At 42.6% G+C, this 21,256-nt stretch overlaps 1 protein-coding gene across 2 annotated transcripts in view; it reads left to right on the forward strand.

Annotated features, from left to right (window-relative positions):
• ALOX5 (arachidonate 5-lipoxygenase) overlaps positions 1-15,209 on the forward strand; it is a 32,322-nt gene extending 17,113 nt beyond the window's left edge. Inside the window, exons 6-14 of one of the 2 annotated variants that reach the window (XM_027672408.1) lie at positions 1,544-1,716; positions 2,436-2,582; positions 2,679-2,882; positions 3,113-3,199; positions 4,810-4,988; positions 7,713-7,834; positions 10,070-10,170; positions 12,440-12,610; positions 13,860-15,209. In XM_027672408.1, coding sequence (XP_027528209.1) covers positions 1,544-1,716; positions 2,436-2,582; positions 2,679-2,882; positions 3,113-3,199; positions 4,810-4,988; positions 7,713-7,834; positions 10,070-10,170; positions 12,440-12,610; positions 13,860-14,039 — 1,364 coding nt within the window. In that variant the 3' untranslated portion in view covers positions 14,040-15,209. Of the gene's footprint in view, positions 1-1,543; positions 1,717-2,435; positions 2,583-2,678; positions 2,883-3,112; positions 3,200-4,809; positions 4,989-7,712; positions 7,835-9,597; positions 9,751-10,069; positions 10,171-12,439; positions 12,611-13,859 lie in introns of those variants that run through there. The other variant, XR_003532387.1, reaches the window with a different exon arrangement.
• Positions 15,210-21,256: the final 6,047 nt, after the last annotated feature.

Consider the following 21,256-nt stretch of genomic DNA (forward strand, 5'->3'; position numbering starts at 1 on the left):
CAGCTTCTTTAAATTGGTTAGTGTGTGACCCCTCAAATGTGTGTGAATAGGCTGCTCATACTCTGCAGAGGAAAATCTTTTCCCTCCTGCTCTGAAGTTTTACCTTTCTTCAGGCTGCCTAAGGATCAGTTCACGCAAATAAAAGTAATTATGTGGTCAAGGGTATAAAACCAAGCACACGAGGTGGCAAAGCTATTAAAAACTAATTACAGCAATTTGTTACATTTAATAAGATTGCTTCCTGAAATACTTTTAACACAAGAATTAGATATGATCTGCAATTAATTTCATTGATAACATTTCCATGCCCATGAGGAAAGCTCCAATTCTGTGACATTTAAACATTGTGTCAGTCTCAGTTATGTTAATGCAATTCTGAATTTGCTTTTTTTGCAAACCTTGGCAGAAACAGGGATAATGGAGAAGGTGGTTCAAGGCATTTTACAGTCATGCAGTTTCTGTCTAAGGTGATGAATTATTTTTTGCTTGGTGTAAACTTCAGATACAGCTTCAGACTCGTTATGGAATTGACAGAGATTATGTAAATGTCACTTCATGTAAACTTAATGTTTTTATGATTTGTTAGAGAGCATTCTGGGTTTTGAGACTTTTTTGTTTTAATCACTGCATTCCTTTGGGCCTATATTTTTCATCTTTTTACCCTTTTTAGAAAAATAAATTGCTTTCAGAAAAAGTTCTGCCTTGTCTGAAAATAGACAGTAGTGGAAAACTTTACTAGCTTAGTTTTTCCCCTGAAGACACCAATGGGATTTTTCGCATAATCATGTTTTTTCTGACTCTGAACTTGTAAACTGAAGTGGTGACATGACATTATGGAACAGAACACTGCAACTATGGAAAACATCCATTAGTACTACATATGTAATAGTAAAGAGATGAAATACCCCAGACTAGAATTTTACTGATACGTTAATCTGGGTTTATATTGGCAATAGAAAAACAAATAGAGGGAAAAAAATTTAAACAAGCAAAATAATGAATGAGGAGTTTTACTAAGTGAAAGCCAAATCCAAACCCATCCCCAGGTGTCCCTCACCCAACTCCAGCTAAGAGAACTGCTCCAGCCACTGCTGTTCTTTCCCTACACACATTGTTGTGTATTTCCCTTCTCCTGCCTGTGCCATCTGTTTTTGGACTTATCCCTCTGTACTGCATGCCTTGTGAATTTGAAGAGTGAGATTTAAAAATATAATGGAAGACCTGAGAAGGTAATTTGCAGATGAAGAGAGTATTTTTCATAGAATTGAAATATTTTACTCCTCATTGGTTCTGTACATGGAGAAACAAATTATTATCAATTTATTTTTTCTTAAAGTGAGAAGCAAAGATTAAATTTTCCATTTAACTTAAGTGATTTTTCTTAAAATTCTGTGTCACCTTTTGAATCCTTTTCTGCTGCTTTCTGTAGTCAAAGTTGGAGTGCAGTGTAACAAAAAAGTGAGGGGGAAAGGAGGAATCCTACAATACAGTAGGATATTGATGCAGTGCAAATATTGATGCTCCAGGTTTGTTTTTCCTTCAGAATATGTGATGCAGCACTGGAAGGAAGATTTTATGTTTGGCTACCAGTTCCTGAATGGATGTAATCCTGTGCTGATACGGAGATGCACAGCGATACCCAAGAAGCTGCCTGTGACTATGGATATGGTAGAATGCAGTCTGGAGAGGAACCTGACGCTGGAAGAGGAAGTGAAGGTACAGCTCTGGATCAGGCTGGACTGCACTTGTTCCTTCTCGTATTCTCTAACCTCCAAACTCTGTTCTAACTGCTTCAGCCACATCTCTCTTCAGGCTTTCTGGTTGGTCATGGCAAAGCCGTTTGTCTCTGCAGACTCACAGCACTTCTGTTGACTGTTTTCTCCTGCTGTCCTGGAGCTGCAGGCCATGCCTTTCTGCAGGTCCAGTGGAAGAGCTGTAACCAGGAAGTGAAGGGTACTTTCTCAGTGGTTTCCTCTGAAAGGTTAGGGATTGACTGAATGTCTCAGGGGGGAAAAGTATCTCTTCCTTTTCTGGTAGTCACCTGCTGAGTTGAACTAACATGCTGAAGAAGGGTTAACAAGGGTGGTGCCTTGCTTTTGTTTGTATAATGAGCACAGGGTTCTCTTCAACTGGCAGCGTGAAAATTGTTTACATCTGAGTGTCACTGCATGAGTGCCAAACACATAGATGCTCTTTGCTGAAAGACTCACTGTCAGACTCTGCAGACACAAGTCAGTCTGTTTGTGAAATGGTACTTGGTGTCTCAATGGCATCACCCCTGAGCCACTATGAGCAAGGGCAGGCCAGTGGTAGCTTGTAACCACCAGGCAGAAGTCAGTCTGGCCAAGACTTCTCATTTCTTTGTTCCGAGCCTTGCTGCTTGCACGCCATTAAAACACATCATGCTGCTTTTTTTTGTTTGTTTTTTTCCACAGCAAGGAAACATTTTCATTGTGGACTATGAGCTCCTTGATGGTGTGGATGCCAATAAAACAGACCCATGCACAATACAGTACTTGGCTGCACCCATCTGTCTGCTGTATAAGAATCTGGAGAATAAAATTGTACCTATTGCAATCCAGGTGGGTTTACTGTCAGAGTCTCTAAGGGGACACATTGCTTGTTGTCTCATTTTAAACATGAAATACTTGGGATTTCATGTTCTTTATATCTTTCAGCTTGGTCAAAAGCCTGGGCCAGACAATCCCATATTCCTTCCTTCAGATGCCACATATGACTGGCTGCTAGCTAAAATTTGGGTCCGCTCATCTGATTTCCACATCCATCAGACAGTGACCCACCTCTTACGGACACACTTAGTCTCAGAGGTGTTCAGCATAGCTATGTTCCGGCAACTGCCTGCTGTACATCCCCTCTTCAAGGTTGGTTCTTGCATGAAGGGATGTATGTGGGCTAGGGTGGTTATCACATCAGTTTGAAAAACCAAAAGGAAGTTCTGGTGATAGTTCTGCTGAAATACTTTAACTGGCTGCCCTACAAGGCAAGGTACAGCTAAACTACCAGGACCTCCAGGACTTCAACCTTTACATCTGGTTGCTGTTGAATTCAATCTGAGAATTTGCCTTCTTTCGTTGTTTGTCCCATTTCACAGCTCTTGGTGCCACATATGCGGTTCACAATAGCCATCAATACCAAAGCCCGAGAACAGCTTATCTGTGAATGTGGCCTTTTTGACAAGGTAGGTAATCCTCTTTGTGAATCTTCATTGTTCATGTTTGTTCACGATTCTTTGTTGTTCTTTGTGGATATGTATGTACATATCCTTTGTTCATCACATATTGCCTTATTTCTTGACCTTGCTACTAAAGGGCAAACATAACTACTATCACCTGAGAAACGGGCACACAGAGCTGATGGCTTGTTGTCCTAAAGATATTATCTTTTACCTCTAAGTTGCCAAATCAGAACTGGCCAATGTCAGTCAATATCTCACTTATTGCTGATGTGACTTTGGGTTATAAGTATAGGAGTGCAAGATATCATATTGTGCACATAAATTTCTGTACGTGTACGCACACAGTTAAATGCCAAATTTCTTTTAAGTACTCTGTGAGAATAAAAATTGCAAATTGAAATCTTTATCACTGAAAGACACATAGGTAAGACGTTTTGAAGCCCACAAATAGTGGGTGAAGATTCCAGCCTGTCTTCTTGAACTGCCATAAACAGCAGATCTGCTAGGATTAAATATCAGCTTCATCTGAGCCAGTGAAACATGGCAGTATATTATACCTTTATCAACGATTTGAATGAGGGGTTGAGTGCATCCTCAGTAAGTTGACACCAAGTTTGGTGGAAGAAATAGAATGCTGGATCTAGGAACCACAATAAGTCAGCACGCAGCAGTCTCTGTAACAACATGCTAGGAATAAATGTTAAGTTTGAGGAGGTTTCAGAAGCCCTTTCAAAGAGGGAGCCTGTGTTTCAGGACAACTCTGTCTTCCTTACACCACTTGCACCAGGCCAAAAATAGCTTCCTTGCCTCAGAGTTTTTCACCCAAGCAAAATAGAGAGGTCAAATCCAGCCACCTTCCGTGTCATCTGTACTCTACTGCAGACTGTGGAGACCTCTCTTCCCTTTAAACAGAAGCATCATGTCCGCACTCCATGCATGTGGGAAAAGTGTGTGGCTAAAACCTGCCAGCAAGGGTCCTGGAGTTCCAGAGTTTCTTAGTTCCAATGTAGATGAACAACCAGCTGGAGGACAGTAAGTGTAAGGTGACTACTGCTACTTTTCACATCATATGCTAGAAAAGCAACATTTGGGAACTTCTGTGCGGTGATTATCTAAAGAGTTTTGAAGTGCTGTCTGTTGTAGACATGCTGTGTTTTCCAAATGTAAATATACTGAAACCCTGGGCAGTCCTCATCGGTAGTCACCCAGCAGGATTGATCTCCAGGCATAAATTCCAGGGTGGCTAAAGGTAGCCTGCATCCCTAAACATTTTCTCCTAAACTACTCTGTAGCAGCAGTGCATAGTTTAGCTAAAACCCTCATCTGACACACTCACGGCTTCGCTTCGATGGTGCTGTACTCCAGTATAAGCAGCTGCTGTACCTATGGTGAAAATGTGGTTAATAACAGTGATTCATGGGAGAGGTATGAAATCTCTGCAGTGAAAATGCACAGTTCCAGTAGAACTCTGCAGTTTGGTACTTTGTGTGGAGATGTGGTTTTGTCCTTGAAAAACAGATTCATCAGCACTCTGAATACTGTCTCCTGCAAATTTGGAAAGCCAGTCTTGGCACAAAGTGAACACTGTTCCCATCTTGCCATTCTTCCTGCAGGCAAATGCTACGGGTGGAGGAGGACATGTACAAATGGTACAGAAAGCAATGAAAGATCTGACTTACCGTTCTCTCTGCTTCCCTGAGGAGATCAAAGCTAAAGGGATGGACAGCAAAGAGGATATCCCCTACTACTACTACCGGGATGATGGCATTAAAGTCTGGGAGGCTATAAAGAGGTAAAAGACCATAGTTCAAGAAATGGCTCAAAAAGTCACTGGCACAGAGATGCAGATCTCTTTCTTTTTCTGCTCATTTTTTCTCTTCATCACATCTTGTGAACAATACATGGGCTGTTTAGTCTGGTGCCTTTTCCATCCAACATATCTAATTGGAGGAAAAAGATAAAGCCAAGCACACACTCTTGAAAGACTGTTAATTCCTGCTTTTTTCAGTTTTCTTGTATTCTGTATTTCAGAGGACCCTTTATAAGCACTCTTCTATAGGATTTCACAGAATTTACTGACTTGGAATTTAGCCTGCAAAGGGAATTTAATAACAATTTTTTTAGCTATGCACAAATGAAGAGAAGACCCAGCTTTCTGAGCCAGCCACATGAGTTCATCAAGGTTTTTGTGGAATGAAAATGTAAGATTGACTTCTGTGAAAATTGTCTTTTGAAACTCAATAAATTAGATATTAACTGACTAGACCAAAACCTTTCTTAAAAAATGCTTTAAAATTGCAAGGCCCAAGTTTAATCAGGGAGGGCAGCAATTCTGAGTCAGGAGAGGTACTGCAAGGCTGCTCAACCACACAAATGTGGTTCCTTTTCAGATCTGAAACACTGCCTCAGAATGGAATGATTCATAAGGGTTTTATTCTGCTGCAACGTTTAGTTTAACAAACAGTGTATTTTTGCGTAGGATAAGTTGCTTACTAAATACGAAGCTGTTCCTGGTTGCATGACTTTTGAAAAGCATGTTCATTAAAAATTAGATCTTTTATGTACAGAAAATAGAAGGTTTATGATGCAAGCATAATGTTCAAAGTTTTGGGTATATCTTTGTCTCCTATGTTTTCTCTGTGTTTTGACAAGGGGTTATCTTGCAAAATTTCCTGCAATTGTTAGTGCCCATTTGAGAGAAAAGGAAGTTATAACTTTGCTGTGGTTGTTTACTTTATGTAGTCCGGTTTTTTTGTCCTTCTCTTTCCTGTATTTTCTTTGCATATCAAGATATGACTTTCAAATACCAGGTAGTACTTAGTCAACTCAGTTTAGTTTGACTGTTTGTGGGTGTTAACCTCACTGGAGGATTATGTTACACTGCCTCAAACTTGGCTGAGAGATTCTTCATAGGTGAATAATTTGATTTATAAATGGTGTGGGCAGTACCCTTTAGAGTGTGTGAGATCCTGACCCATGGTCAGGATCCTGACATGGTTGTGCATGTGTCTGGTCACCATGAATCTCCCACACTACAGGGTTATCAGTCTTCACTTTTGATGAAATAATTTCTATGCCCAGCATTACTTCACATGTGGTGGATGGCGTAGACTTAAGAAAGCTGATAAGGTTGTCCCTATAGAAACAAGGAGCCTCACAAGGCAAATTTGTAAACCCCTTCTCTAATACTCAGCTTCCTCTTTCTGGTCTAACTGCAGATAGATGCATCAACCCAAGATACTTCAGCCCAAAAGGCTTCACCTACACTTCGTATACTAATCTATATTTTTATGGAACGGAGTCTAAAACACTGCCATTTTGTAAGAGAAGGATTACATTCCATATCACCTGGCATCTGTGCCAAATGCATGGAGACAGAGCTTATGCAAGGGCAGTTTTCACTCTGCATTTAGCAGAATTTTTATTTTCCTTTGGCTTCCTCTAAAAGCTAAAATTACTTAAACTCTTGGTGTTAATGCAGTTGTCTGCCTCAATGCCAACTCTTGACTTGGTTGGCTGATAGGAACCACGTTCACAGATTAATAAAAGTCTCCAAATTGCAATAAATTTATAAAATTTGTAGATTTTTATCTTATTAAGGGATAAATCTCTATTGGATAACAGTTTTTAATTGCATCAGTCAGTGTCTGCAGACAAATGTTTCACCCTATGGGTTGTTGTCAAAATATTTAGCAAGAGATTATAGGTACCTGCAGAGCTAACAGAATATCTCAGCACATAGCCCAGTTAATCAATCATTCAGTCATGAACTGCAAATCTTCAGGAAATCAGGCTTACCTATTCTTAATGCTTTCAGAACTCTTTCTGTTATCATAGTGTTTTAAGAGCCTTTCTTTCAGAGGTGAGTTAGCCTGGGGAGCTTTTGTAGAAAGAGGGACCTTGAAAAGAGGAACTGAACAGGGAGGTGATGTCTGCTGTAAACAAGTGGGTGTAGGAAATAGCTCTAGATCTCTTATCCCCACGAGAAATTTCCTGGGCCACCTCCACTTTGGAGTGTGCCAGTTGTGTTTCATGAAAAGGATGTCCAGTAGGAGGGGTGCAACTATTTGAATGGTATTCAGGAGCAGCCTTGGGCTGTCTCACATGAAGGGGATCGAACTGGTATCACAGTTTGGGAACCCCACTTCCCAGTGTGAGAACCATGTGGATATGCAAGAGGGAGTCTGTATTAAGTGAAGGATGTAGATGAGATGATAGAGGGCTGGGCAGGAGCAAAGGCTGATATAAGAGAATAAAGTGCACAGAATTGTTCAGGAGGTGCAGTGTGGTCCATCATCTTGTTGGGGGAGGAAGTGATGCTGCAGTCCCAAATAAATCAAAGTTCCCTCTGTGCATTCCTGCTACTTGTAGGAAGGAGGTAGGAGAGTGCTGAGACCTTCTCTTCCCCTTATCCCTTTCCACACGCAGCATTTGCAAGGGCAGTAGATAACCTTGAGGAACAGCAGACTTGCTTTCTCCTTTTGATTTCGTTTTGTTTGTTTGTTCCTGCCCGCAGTTTTGCAGAGGATGTGATTCACATCTACTATGAGAGCGACGAGGTGGTGTGTGAGGATGTGGAGCTCCAGGCTTTTGTCAAAGACATTTACGTCTATGGGATGAGGGGTGTGAAAGCCTCAGGTAAGGTGTGATGGCCCTGCCAGGTCTGCAGCTTGTTGAGTCCCTGCTGACAGCAGTGCTGCGTGCACAGCACGCCTTGAGCTGTTAGAGACCCTCTCTCTTCTTGGCCCAAAGATGCTCAGTTTCATGGGTGAGACCCTGGATCAGGCCCTCCCTCAGGAGACAACGCCTTCCTTTGCCACAGATTCTCATTATGAGCTTGGGCAACTCATGTAATCTCTCTGCACTGGGGACAGGTCCTTTGATCTTGTCTGCTTATGCTTTAAGCATTGGGGAGGGATGCTGTCTGTAGGTGCTGTTGGAACCACCAGGCAGACTGACAGAAATCACAGGGAGCAGTGACACCCCCTTGCATCCTCTTTCAAACCTTGCACCAAATCAGAACATGTAAGAACTTCCCCAGGAGTATCTTGCTGCACTTTTTATTTGTTCAGCATCTATGTCACCACAGAGCTGTTCTACTCTCTTCAAGAGAAGATACTCATAACTATTTCCAAGAAATATTCTCCTTTACTCTGTCTCTTCTCACTGCCTCTCTTTTCCTGAAAACCATTACTTGGCCGCGGAAGCTCTCACCCATAACATGGCTCAGTTCTCCCATGTGACTTAACACTCCCCTGTCTTTCCCTAAACATGGGGTTTTTTACTTCCACTCACATTTTTTCCAAGCAGATTTTCAGGAGTTTATAGAGGTGGGTGAGAATTCTTCACATTGTCCTGGCTGATTTACATCTAGCAACACCTGTTGGCCAGTGACCTAGGGCAAATGGCTTTGGTGTTGCAGGCACACATTTGAGTGCAAGATGTCCAGGCAAACCTGTGGTATTTCCAATCGTTACCAGTATGTGCTGGTGTATAACAGCCTCCTGGACTCTCTCTTCCAGGTCAAGCAAACCATCGGGGTACACGTAGTTGCTATCCTTTTTGTTTGTCAAGTTGTCTCTTAGGAAAAGCTTAGAAGTGGCCTTCTAGTAGGAACTTCATGCTTGACCTAAGCATCATGATATGGGACAAGTACTGAGCCTTTCCAGGGCTACAGCTGGGGTGGGATGCTACAAGCACCACTGGGGGCAGGGCTGCCACTGCAAATGGGAAACCTGCCAGGTCTGCAGCATCTGTCTGCACTGCTGCCACTCCAGAGCAGGGGGACTTGGCTGGTCTGTAAAGAATAGGAGGAGGATAAATGGGGGAGGCTATGGCACTTGGGGCTCCTCCTCTAGTCTCTGTTTCTTCCCTGTGAGGGCTGCTGTGACTGGGAGAATGACAAACTCCTTTAAAGATGAGCACAGTGTGCTTAGGATAGCAGAACACAGGAGGGGATGGTGCATCCTCTCCACTTGGGGCTTGGTGGCTGGTCAGAGATACCATGTGCCTCTTCCCTCTCTCATTTTGAGTTCACATCTGCATCAGGTTGGTGGTGGAGGTGTGAAGCAGCTGAGTAGGGGCAGCTTGTTCCAGGGTGCTGACAGAGTTGTAGGTTTACTGGAACCTGTGGTCACACTGGAATGGGACAGGAAGTACAGCACAATGTTATTTAGGGAGGATAAGAGAGATACGGGCCTGGGGTTGCTTTGGTTGCAAAATATTTCCCTAGTCCCTGACTATTCTGTTTTTTCTTTATATAGCTCCATTTGATTATTCTCCTTCAAAGACAGCTTAATGCAACTATTTCTGTTCCTCATTCTGTTGTTTCTCTTTCAGAAGTTCTCATTTCCTCACTTCCCATTTCAGCGAATAAGCTCTCCCTGCTCTCTTTCTCACAGTACACTTGATTGCTGAGCCTCAGACCTTTATAAATACAAGCATATGGTCACTTCCTCCTTGACATGAGCCTTCCCTGCTTGCACTGCAGACTGAAGAAAAATGGAGCATCTGAGGCCCCTGCCCTGTGGACTGTCTGGGTGCCTTGCTGCAGGGTAGGTAGGACAGGGACACAGTGTTTTTTAAAGGTGTAATTACACTTTATCTTTCCCTTACGGAATACCACACACTTTGCAAATGGTGACACCTCACAAACCTGTATAAGGTAAGGCAGGATCACCGTGTTTTTACAACCACACAGCCAAGGCACAGAGAGGTTGAGTAGCTTCTGTTAGACCACACAGCAAGACTCATAGAATGCCCTGCTCCTCAGTGACTGCTTCATAGCCCTCTTATTCATTTCTTTTGATTACTGCTGGATAAAAGGCTTACTTCATAGGTGGGTTACTTAAGCTTTTCTTCTCCCTCATTTAGGGTTTCCTAAGATGATCAGGACACGAGAGACACTAGCAGAATATCTCACAGTGATAATATTCACCGCATCGGCTCAACATGCAGCTGTGAATTTTGGTCAGGTAGGAATTTGTGGGAAGACTGTTCTTCCTTCTGGACTGGGAGCTACATCTACCAGGGCAAGGTCTGAGAAGTATTTTTTAGTAGATGTACAGAATTATACTGTTGTTTCTGGTCAAAATAACTGCAGGACCATCTGCAAATCCCCATGAAGTCTATGGAAACTGCAGTAATTTGGAAGCTGAGAAAGGCCTTTCGAGTCCTACATATGTACCAAAGCTCAGATTTAGGGGTTCTAACTTGTATATTTTAGTTTTACTTATTTCATTATGGGGAACAATTCTTTTCAAGCATTTGGTAAGACCTCTTTCAGGAATGCTGAAGGGTTCATGTGTCCAGCCTAGCTACCATGTTTTTCACACATCACCTGAACTGCCTGGATTTGAGATGGGATGGTAGTGTGAGGCCCATTCTGCAATGAAGTGCAGTGAGTTATGCTAAGTGGCTTTACTCTGCCTTTGCTGTGAGTGCAGGCACAGGTGATTACTGTGGGTTGCTGTTGTAAGTTGTGCTAATTTCACAGAATCACAGAATATGCTGAGTTGGAAGGGAAGGGACCAACAAGGATCATCAAGTCCAACCCTTAGCCCTGCACAGGACCATCCCCAAGAGTCACACCATGTGCCCAAATGCTTCCTGAACTCTGTCAGGCTTGGTGCTGTGACCACTTCCCTGGGGAGCCTGTGGCAGTGCTCAGCCACCCTTTGGGTGAAGAGCCTTTTTCCAATATCCAACCTAAACCTCCCCTGACACAACTTCAGGCCATTCCCTTGGGTCCTGTCACTGGTCACCACAGAGAAGAAATCAGTGTCTACCCCTCCTTTTCCCCTCACAAGGAAGTTGTGGACTGCAGTGAGGTCTCCCCTCAGTCTCCTCTTCTCCAGGCTGAACAGACCAAGTGACCTCAGCTGCTCCTCATATGGCTTCCCCTCAAGGCCCTTCACCATCTCCATTGCCTTCCTTTGGACACTCCCTAATGGCTTAATATCTTTCTTATATTACAGTGCCCAAAACTGCCACAATATTCAAGGTGAGGCTGCCCCAGTGCAGAGCAGAGCAGGACAATCCCCTCCCTCAACTGGCTGACGATGCTTTGCCTGATGCCCCCAGGACAGGGTTGGCCCTCCTGGCTACCAGGGCACTGCTGACTCATATTCAAATTGCCACCAACCAGGATCCCCAGATCCCTTTCCATGGCACTGCTTTCCAACATCTCATTCCCCAGTCTGTACGAACATCCAGGGTTGCACCACCCCAGGTGCAGAATCCAGCACTTCTCTCTGTTGAACTTCACATGGTTGGTGATTGCCCAGTCCTGTAATTTGTTGAGTTCTCTCTGCAGGGCCTCCCTGCCTTTGAGGGAGTCAACAGCTTCTCCCAGTTTTGTATCACCTGCAAACTTGCTTGGTATCCCTTCCAGTCCTGTGTCCAAGTCATTTATGAAGATGCTTAAGAGCACAGGGCCTAAGGTGGAGCCCTATGGAACCTCACCAGTGACAGGTCACCAGTCTGATGTTACCCCATTCACTATTATCCTTCGTGCTCGACTGGTGAGCCAATTGCTCACCCACCACATGATATTTTATTCAACCATGGGCTGGACATTTTGTTCAGAAGGGTACTGTGACAGACAGTGTTGAAAGTTTTAAGCTGAAGTGCATCATCTCAGATGGCAGCAAAACTCAGGGTCATACCTGAAGCAAAAGGAGACATCACCAGCTCACAACAATGAAGCAGGCCAGAAGTGATTCTGAGTTCCCAGTCTGCCACTCACCATGGCCATATCTGCCTGCCACATTCCATATTACATGATGAACCAGCATCCTTTATCTCTCTTACTGCCTGACCACAGTACTGTGGGCATGTTCTTGGAGGAAATTTTGCAGAAAAGAGAAACTGGAGAAAAGGGGATTTTAATTTTTTTTTTCAGATGTCACCTCAGGTTATCAGAAAAGGTCTTTGTTTAATAAAATAGCTAAGGCCTTAGCCTGGCTGGTCAATCTGGGCTGTGTGGCACATGCCTGTGGTTAGCGGAATAACTGCTCCCATTTAGGTGACTCTCTTGTGAGTTCCTGAGCAAAAACAGAAGGGATTTCCTTGTCACCTCCAGTCCTTCTCTAGAGCATCTCCCTGTCCTTAATATCCTCTCTTTCTGAAAGGCTCATAATATAGAAGCAAACTCTCTGTTGTCAAACTCCTGATTTTCTTCACTGTGTTCCTAAATACCAGCCACTGTAGCTTTTCACTGTGCTCTCTTGCTCTGTTGTGCAGTATGACTGGTGTTCCTGGATTCCCAATGCCCCACCAACAATGCGCTGCCCTCCTCCAACAGAAAAGGGGACTGTCACCATCGAGCAAATTGTGGAGAGTCTGCCAGACAGGGGACGTTCTTGTTGGCATCTTGGAGCTGTTTGGGCCTTAAGCCAATTCCAGGACAAAGAAGTAAGTCAACCTCCATTATTTGGGTGGTGGAGATGTAGGTGAGACCATGAGAGCCATGGCAAGACTGCACAGACGCACAAGATTGTGTTGCTGCTCTGTGCTTGACTTCACTATGTTTACTTTTCTGTAGAGATGTGTCAGTGGTGTGGGTTTGTCCTTGTTCTGCCAGATGCAACCCAGCTCTGAGCAAGTCATACTTTTACTGAGACACTGTTTCAGGTCAAATGAAAGTTTCTAAGCTTGTGCATGGCATTGCTGAATAAGGATGCTGGTGGGGGAGGAAGAGGGCGGCAGAGTCATAAGGTTTTTTTCCATTCCTTGCCCCAGCGGTGCTGGGGAAGAAGGTACAGCAGTTCTCTGTCCCCATGTCCTGTCCCTTTGAAAACTCTGCTCCAGTGCCATGTGCACTACAGTGGTGGCTTGTGCCTGGCTGGTGAGGAGCAAAAACAAAACAAGCCTATGGAAGGCTTTGCAAGCATGGTGTGTAGCCATTTCCTTCATGTAAAATGAGGTGGTCGGTACTTGGTTGTTTCACCCAAGGGCTCTGTCTGCGAGATATGTTTTGAAATCCTTAAATGGATGATGATAGACAGAGGGCACTTTAAATTAAGTTTCTCTCTAAAAAGAAAGCAGTACTAGCAGAGAAGATGGTACTATGAGTAGTATCAAGGGAAATAGTCACGTAAAGCAATGCCAGTGTGCATATTGGCAGTGCAGTATTCAGAGCACCCTTAGAGTCCAAGCTGACTAAAGCAACTGTCACTGAAACTCTGAAGGACAGTTTTAAGTCAACAGAAACTTCCACTGTCACTGAACGAAGTAGTTATCTTCCTTTTTCATCTCTGGCTGTTAATTCCACTCTCATGCTGTCCTTTTCTCTAGCAGCATAAATGTTTGCGTGGCTATGCAGAGATCTGGCTTAGGAAGCTCATCTGACTGACCACTGGCCTGAAAAGTGCCTGTTTTTCAGCAGATGAGCTCTCCAGCGGTGGAGGAGGTGCCACAGACACCTGAACTAGCACTACAAAAAGATGCAGGGATGGAAAGAAACAGCCAGCAATGGAGGGGAGGTAGCAGAGCATTTTTCATTGGCAGTGTTGATGTAGACTAGCTTAAATATTGCTAGTACTATTTTAATAGTAGCATTTGTGAGGTGAGACTCTGGGTGCTGTTCTGCTGGATGACATAATGTTGAAACAGAATTGCCTTTGCTTACTTAAAGCATGATTTCTTGGTGTTTTTCAATTAGCTATTTCTGGGCATGTACCCAGATGAACACTTCGTGGAGAAGCCAGTGAAAGAGGCTATGGCAAAATTCCGCAAGAATTTGGATGAGATTGTCAGCACCATCACCGAACGCAACAAGAACAAAAAGCTTCCTTACTACTACCTTTCCCCAGATCGCATTCCCAACAGTGTTGCTGTTTGAAGAGATAGCCAGGGGAGTTTGGAGACATGTAAAGCTAATGATGCTTTTCTGTTACATATACTTCTTCAATTAACTTTCAGAAATGGATAAGAAACCCACCCCCTCCATCAGAGCTGGCCTAAGTCTATCTGAACTTTCAGAATGCATCTGGTTATGACCAACCTTGCAGACAAAGTCTAGTCGACAACCCTCTAGGTCAAATTTGTTAGAAGTTTATTTTTCCAGGATTTTAAAATTAATCTTAGAATCAATATACATGTTTCTGTTATCTTGCCCTCTCCTTGACAAAACAATGCAATCATAGATTGACTTACTCAATGGAAAAAGTATCATGAGCAGTAAGCAAGTCACATCTTTAAAATCCTTCTGTTTTAAATAGGTGACACTGGTGACATAGAAGAATGTAATCTTTAATGTATATGCATTGGTTTTAATCTGATTAAAACAAATGTTAAATATTTTCACAACAATTGTGAACATCCTACTAAGGATAAAGGTAAAAGAAGGACATTTTCCTAACGTAGCTGATGGGATTTTATCACTTTCTTACCAAGTTCATGTGAAATGGCATCTCATAAGAGATGAAAATTTTGTACCTACATAAACTTAAGTATTTTCTGCATAAAACTAGGAAGGTTTGTTTTAGCCTGTCCAGCAGAGTTTGATGTCCATCACACGTACGGACAAACGTTTTACTCAGCACAACAGCAGCAAGTACAGACCTAGCAGTGCTTATGCTCAATTTCTGTTTCGTTGCTTGAGGCTGCTGAGTTTTGTGGACAGTTTGTTCTGTTTTGTGGGGAATGAGGAGGCTACTTCATATAGTGGAAGAATTTCTGGAGAAGGCTTAAATGACAGCTTCTAAGAGGAATCTTAGATTTGGCCAGTTAAGCAAAACTAACATGTTCCATCTTAGAGACAACTGAGTTTTGTCTGTTTTGTTTAGAGGTAAATAGGTTCAAATACTTGGACTTTGGCTAAAGTTGAGAGAGTCACTGAGATAATGAAAGCAAAATTGAGGTTTGAGAAATTTAAGAGTTGTACTTTTGGTGATAACAATTTGGGTGTATTTTTCTGAGAATTTGTTCCTTGTACTAGGTGCACCAGCCTGCAATGTATTTTCTCAATAAATAAGAAAGCTTCTTCTAATAAAACAAAACTGAACATCTAGCTTTTATTTCCTAATTCAGTATCTAATGCTGTATGTCTCAAAAACCTTGTAGGAATAAACACAACATGCTGTGTAGAGAAATGCAGCTTCTGCTCTTTGAGAAATATAGTTATTTCTATCATTCGTGTGTGATTTGGAAAAGGGTACTACTAAAATATACAAACTTTCATATGAAACAGGTGTGGAAACTGATTTTAGACTCTTTACAGCAGACTGATTCCCTTTTTCTGCCCCCAGCTAAAGACTCTGAGAAAGATGTGGAAGGTAAGACCATTTCCAGTTACTGAGGAAGTACATTTATGATTTGTTCATCTTCTTCTTACTGCAGCCCATGGGAAGGGATGAGTGCAGGAGTGGAGTCATGCAATTGTGCAACGACACTGGAATAAGACCAAGGAATCAGAGACAACAACCTGTGAGCCCGACCCTCCAGGAAAAAAAGCTGGGGGTGGGGAAGAAAAGTGCAACTTGAATGCAAGGACTTGAAAGCAAAATTGCAACAAGCTGATGCAATATATCCAACATACCAGCTCTAACTCTTGTCCTTCCCCTGTGTACAGAGAATGTCCTCTTGCTTTCATCTGATAATGATTTGCATAGTCAAGTACCTGTCTAGAAAACAAAATATGAGAAGACTTTGATGGATGTTCTCTTAGATCTGTGCCCTCTGCTGTATCCTGTGGACCTAGGACAGCTGGTGAGAGATTTGGGTAATTTACTGTGCAGCTTTGAAGACTGGTGGTAGCAATCTGATTCAGCAGCAGGAGAGGCTGTGGAAAGAGGTAGAGAGGTTAAAAGTAATACTGGCACCAGAAAGGAAGCAGATACTTGCAAGTAATAAAGTGTTTACTGTTTCAGGGGGTCAGGGTACACATGTTGCTGTCCCAGTCCTGCCTCCTTTTCAGTTCTCATTCCACCAGGAAGTCATCTTCCTGTGCATGGGCCATGGGTTCCTCCCCTACATCTTTAGCCATGACTTGCACAGCGATATCTCCTAAGCCATGGTGCTATGGTGGAGTGTCTACTTGCAGGATGGCTCCTAGGTGGGAATGAAAGTATCAGCTCTCTCTGAAGTGTGTCATGCGCTCAGCTTTGCAATAGATACTGCAGCTTGGTGTGCATCAGCCCAATAATAGCATGTGTCCTGGCTGGGCGGCTGTTGCTAATGGCCAGTCAAAGGGAATTTAGCCTGACTCTTCAACTTGAGCTTCCTTGCTGTCTTTTCCAATTGCACTGATTCTCAACTGGCTGGGAGATTGAACTAGGAGATATCTGATTCAGGAAATTCTGGCAGTAACTCAGGAGGCTCTGTCATCTCAGCTCTTCCTCTTGGCATTTGGTCACTGGGGAGGACACTCAGCTATAAAATACCAGTGCTAGTGAGAAATGAACTGGTAAGCATTGTCCTAAAGGACTGCCACAAGTAGAGGAGAAAGCCTAATGTTTTCTCCCAAAACAGATTCCAAAAAATCTCTCCTTAAGAGAAAAGGAGGCCATGAGATGGAGAGAGAGACCATCAACGAGGGGACAGGGCAGGCATTTCCCTGCTGAAGTCTCTGACTCTTTGGGTTCATCAATGACAGTGAGGATTTAGGCCTCCACAGCCAGCCCAGTTCTCATCAGTGGCCTCCTATGCTTTCCTCTTTTTGCAGGGTGACTTTGCCTCTATAGACTTCTTTTGGCATATTCCCTTTCCCAACCCCCAAACATCCCTTACAATAATATGATTCTCACTGCCCCTGGGAAAAAAGTGCACATACTTCTTGTTCATCCCATAGGAAGTAAGCTACCCTTTTCTTTTCCGGTCATTCCCCATTTTACAGGTGGGGAAATGGAACAAGAGCAATGAAGTCCACCAGATCAGCTCTGAATTGAGGTGCTTCCTTTAGAAAGAACACGAGAAAGTTGTTTACTGAAAGCATGCTAATTTTGGCTGCCTAGAGAGCAGACAAAGTTTTCAGGCTTGGCCTTTCAGAGTTACTTACTCTGCTGCATGTTGAGCAGAACATAAAATAAATCCCAGAAGATGAGTTTCTTACTAGCAAGTTTCAATCAGCAACTGGCTTTTCCTGCCACAGTAGTAGGGACATAGTATCTAGGAAGAAATTGATAGAAATGAGATAGTCGCACAAGTGCATAGTTTGCTTTATTTATACTATAAACAGGCATAAGTATTGCATAATCAGACGTGGCTGGTACATTTAGAGGTTAACTGAGTCATGGGTTTTTATCGCCAGAAGACATGGCTATGATTGCTTAGACTGATTTGAGCATACCACAGGCCTTAGGACTTCCCTCTTCAAACTCAATACAGGGGTGCTTGATACAGGAATCTTCTGTGAACATGTCCACTCATGGTTTACCAAAACACACGATTCACCCTGGTGTTTGAGTCACTTGTCTCACTGGTGAATCCCTCATGCTGTGAAAGATATGCGCTGCTTCTAGTTCTGCATGCATTCAGCCTTTGCATCTCGCAATAGACAGCTTCCTGCAGTAGCTTTGTATGATTGAAGATCCTTCTCTGACCAGTTCCCTACTACATTCTTCCCCTTCTCTAAACTGAATAGAATATTTTCCTGCATTCTTTTGCTGTAAGACTTTCTTTAAAATGCTTATCTATTACCACTATGTGGGCAGTTGATGTCGATGTTTCAGTGGCTATTTCAGTCAATATTTCATAGGCTGTATTTCCTCCTTCTTGCAACTGTGTATATGCAGTTTGTCCCTAGATTTATGTCACAAACCCACAGCAAATTATCTGTGTTACTGCACAAATTTCCTGTTTGTATGCAAGTGGCTGGCAATACCTTCAGCGAGTGAGAGAAATACTAAGTGAGCTGTTGGTACTCCAGTAGGCCTCTATCAGGCTTCAAATTCAGCTTCTCTGGGGAGCACACTGTATATCTAGCAGCCTCTTAACTTTAGATTGGCAGTGTTTAAAATCCAGTATTTAGTGATTAGGCTCAATTTGTAATTATGTAGCTGAGTTATCATAGAATAGTTTGGGTTGGAAGGGACCTTAGAGATCATCTGGTTCTAACCCCCATGCCATGGGGGGTTCTAGCATCCAATGCTAGAAATATTTAACCTGTATTTAACTTTATCAGGGTTTGCTCTAAAGTTTTGTCTAAAGGCTTTTGTCTGCCTGCATATACCAATATACAGCAGAGGTTTCTGGGTAGCCTGGCCAGACAGTTCAGCAGAAATGCACAGGTACAGCAGGGGAATGCTCTACACTCAGTGCAATTACCACAGTCTGCATCAGCAGTGGGAACTAGACCGACAACATCCTTTTATACAGCACACTGAAGAACCATTTCTTTCCTAACTTGGTGCTTGTCCACAGAGCTCTTCATTCACTCTTCAGTACCTTGTCTGAGCACCTTCTTCACATGCATGAAGTGATTAATGTTATGTGCAAACTAACAGCTGCCGCACATAGATCCTCCTTTTCGACTTGCTGCCTCTTCAGGATCCATTTCAGGAGAAATCCCCACGGGCAAGTGGTACGTTGGTCTTCCAGAAGACCTGGCAGCAGTCTCTGAGTCCTTTTGTCTCTGCTGGAAGCACATCAAGATAAGAGCCACCGTCTCCAGGGGACCTGAAGCATAGGGATGACTCTCATCTCTTTTAAAAGGCTGTAGATACTTTATCTGTAATACAGTGTTCTTTGATTGCAGCTTGTAGCTCTTAGACAAATGTTTTGTTTCATTTCACCAATAAGCTGAGCCATACCATTTTGTCTCAAAGATACTGCAGTCATGACAGCAAAGGGAGCTCCATTCCTGCCCTTGGAGCTTGGGCCGTATGAAATACACACTCTAGCCTTTGTTTTCTTTTCTGTTTCTAGGGTTAGATCTGGACAAGTTACATGACATAATGAGCCAGTTCTCTCTCATCTGTGAGGAAGATATTATAGAGGTCAAAGCTTGGTAACTTTTCAGATCTACTAACTCTATAAATACCTTTTTTGCATATTCTAGAGCGTGATGTCTATGGCACTGGCTGCTGCCATTCACATATCTACTAATGTTTAGTAACTATCAATGTTAAACAGTAATCAATAATCAGCATTAATCACTATCCTAACAATTGTAGGACAATCTATCTGAAGGGCATATTTGTTGAAAACCAGACCTGCATGCTGGCAAAGCCAGCCTGATAGGCTGATAATCAGGTCTTACAAAGTGTTTGGGTAAAACTTTGGATAGTCTGGCTTTGTCTGGCACCTGCCTGGTCACTGTTGAGCTTCAGATGGTACGAAAGCTATGTTTGGTCAGACCTAAAACAAGCAGATCTGGTTTCTATGACCTTGTGGAAACAACAGGTCAGAAGCAGTGTCTTGTATTTGTGGGAAGTATGTAAGTGTTGCCTTATTTTCACTTGGCCACTGTATTTGGCCCAGTGTAAAAGTACCTATGTAACAGACTTGATAGCAGATTACATAAAATCAGGTAGGTTTTTGGCATGAAGAAAAATTGGTTTTTACATTTTAACCTAAAAGCAATGGATTTACACCATTGGAATCCTACTTAAGCCTGGGTTGTTTCAGTTTCAAGCTGTTTCAGCAGCAGCATTTCACAAACCTTTTCTGTTTGAGGAATGAAAGGCCATCTAGAAGCCTTCTCCTTCCCAGGATCTGCACTGCTGAAACATTATTTTTTCTGGCATCATTAGATCTTAAAGGCTAATGAGTGCTACATGATTTAAAAGTTGGGGTACTTGTACTTCTGTCTGCTTAGATGGAAGCAAGAAGAAATAATAAATAAGATTGGCCAAAATTTAGTTATGTTTCTTCTCCCTTTTGTTTTATAGGGCTAACTTGACAGCAAGGATACAAACTAGTTTTCTGAAAGCATGCATGGGAAATGTTTCTGGAAAGAAAACTTTCATAACAGTACTTGTATCTCAAAAGGAAATCAAGAGATGTAATAATAGGAGGATGCAGGAGGATTTGCAAAATGCGTGTACTGGAAGCAAGAGAGTAGGGCTGCATTTGGGTAACTCACAGAAAGGTCAGGGGCTTTGTTGAATTAATGGATCATATTGGGATCATATTCAGATGTACGAATTGATCAAAACATCTAATGGCAAAATGTCTTTCCATAGGTTTTTTCAGAGTTATACAGATGGAGATCCAGAAATGTAAGTTTGGGGATAAGTTAGCAGCTCACCCACAGTCTGGATGAGTTCCGGATGAAGGTTGTTCTTGGCTCTGTTTACGTGAAAAATCTCCCAGAAAAGGTGTTATCAATCATGAAAAGGGAATCTGTGCTTCAGCAGCTGATACAGTGTGGGCGAAACTGCCAAGGGAGACTCAATGGGACTGACCACAGGTCAACAGTAAGAATTCAAGACTTTATAAACACTGAAATCTTGTGAAATCAATCCCTGAAAGATCTCAGAAATTATGAGAATCACAGTATCATAGAATATCCTGAGCTGTAAGGGACCAACAAGGTTCAATGAGTCCAAGTCCTGACCCTGCACAGGACAATGCCAAGAATCACACCATGTGCTTGAGAATGTTGCCCAAATGCTTCTTGAACAGTATATAAATACAGGAACAACAAGAACATATAAAAACAAAAATAAAGGTGTTACAAACAGGTTTTTGTCTGAAGGCTTCAGCTGCTTTCAGAAACATGCAGTGTGACCTCACTGCATGGACTAAGCTTCCCCATTCAAATTTCCTTCACCTTTGGCAGAACTTGCTGTACTGGAAATGGGAGCATCACAGAGGGGAAGAATGGAGCTTGTTCTTTTGGTGGGATATTGCTCTGAACAAGTTACTTTCCTGGGGAGACCTGCAAGAATCATCTATGACCCTGCCCTGGTGGAGTGGAGAGTTAAACACACTTTATTTAAAAATATGAAAATAAAATATAGATAAATAAGTGTAACTTTTTGTACAGCTATGCCCAAATGTCAACATACAGGTGGTATATATACAAATAGAAACAGGCTTCCTTGTATTTTTGTCTTGCTGTTTCTTTAGGCAATTTCAAGAAAAGTGATTCACCCAATGTACTTTTAGAGAAGT

This window comes from Neopelma chrysocephalum, unplaced genomic scaffold (assembly GCF_003984885.1).
Source record: "Neopelma chrysocephalum unplaced genomic scaffold, ASM398488v2 Primary Assembly neopelma1_97390, whole genome shotgun sequence".
Lineage (NCBI taxonomy): Eukaryota > Metazoa > Chordata > Aves > Passeriformes > Pipridae > Neopelma > Neopelma chrysocephalum.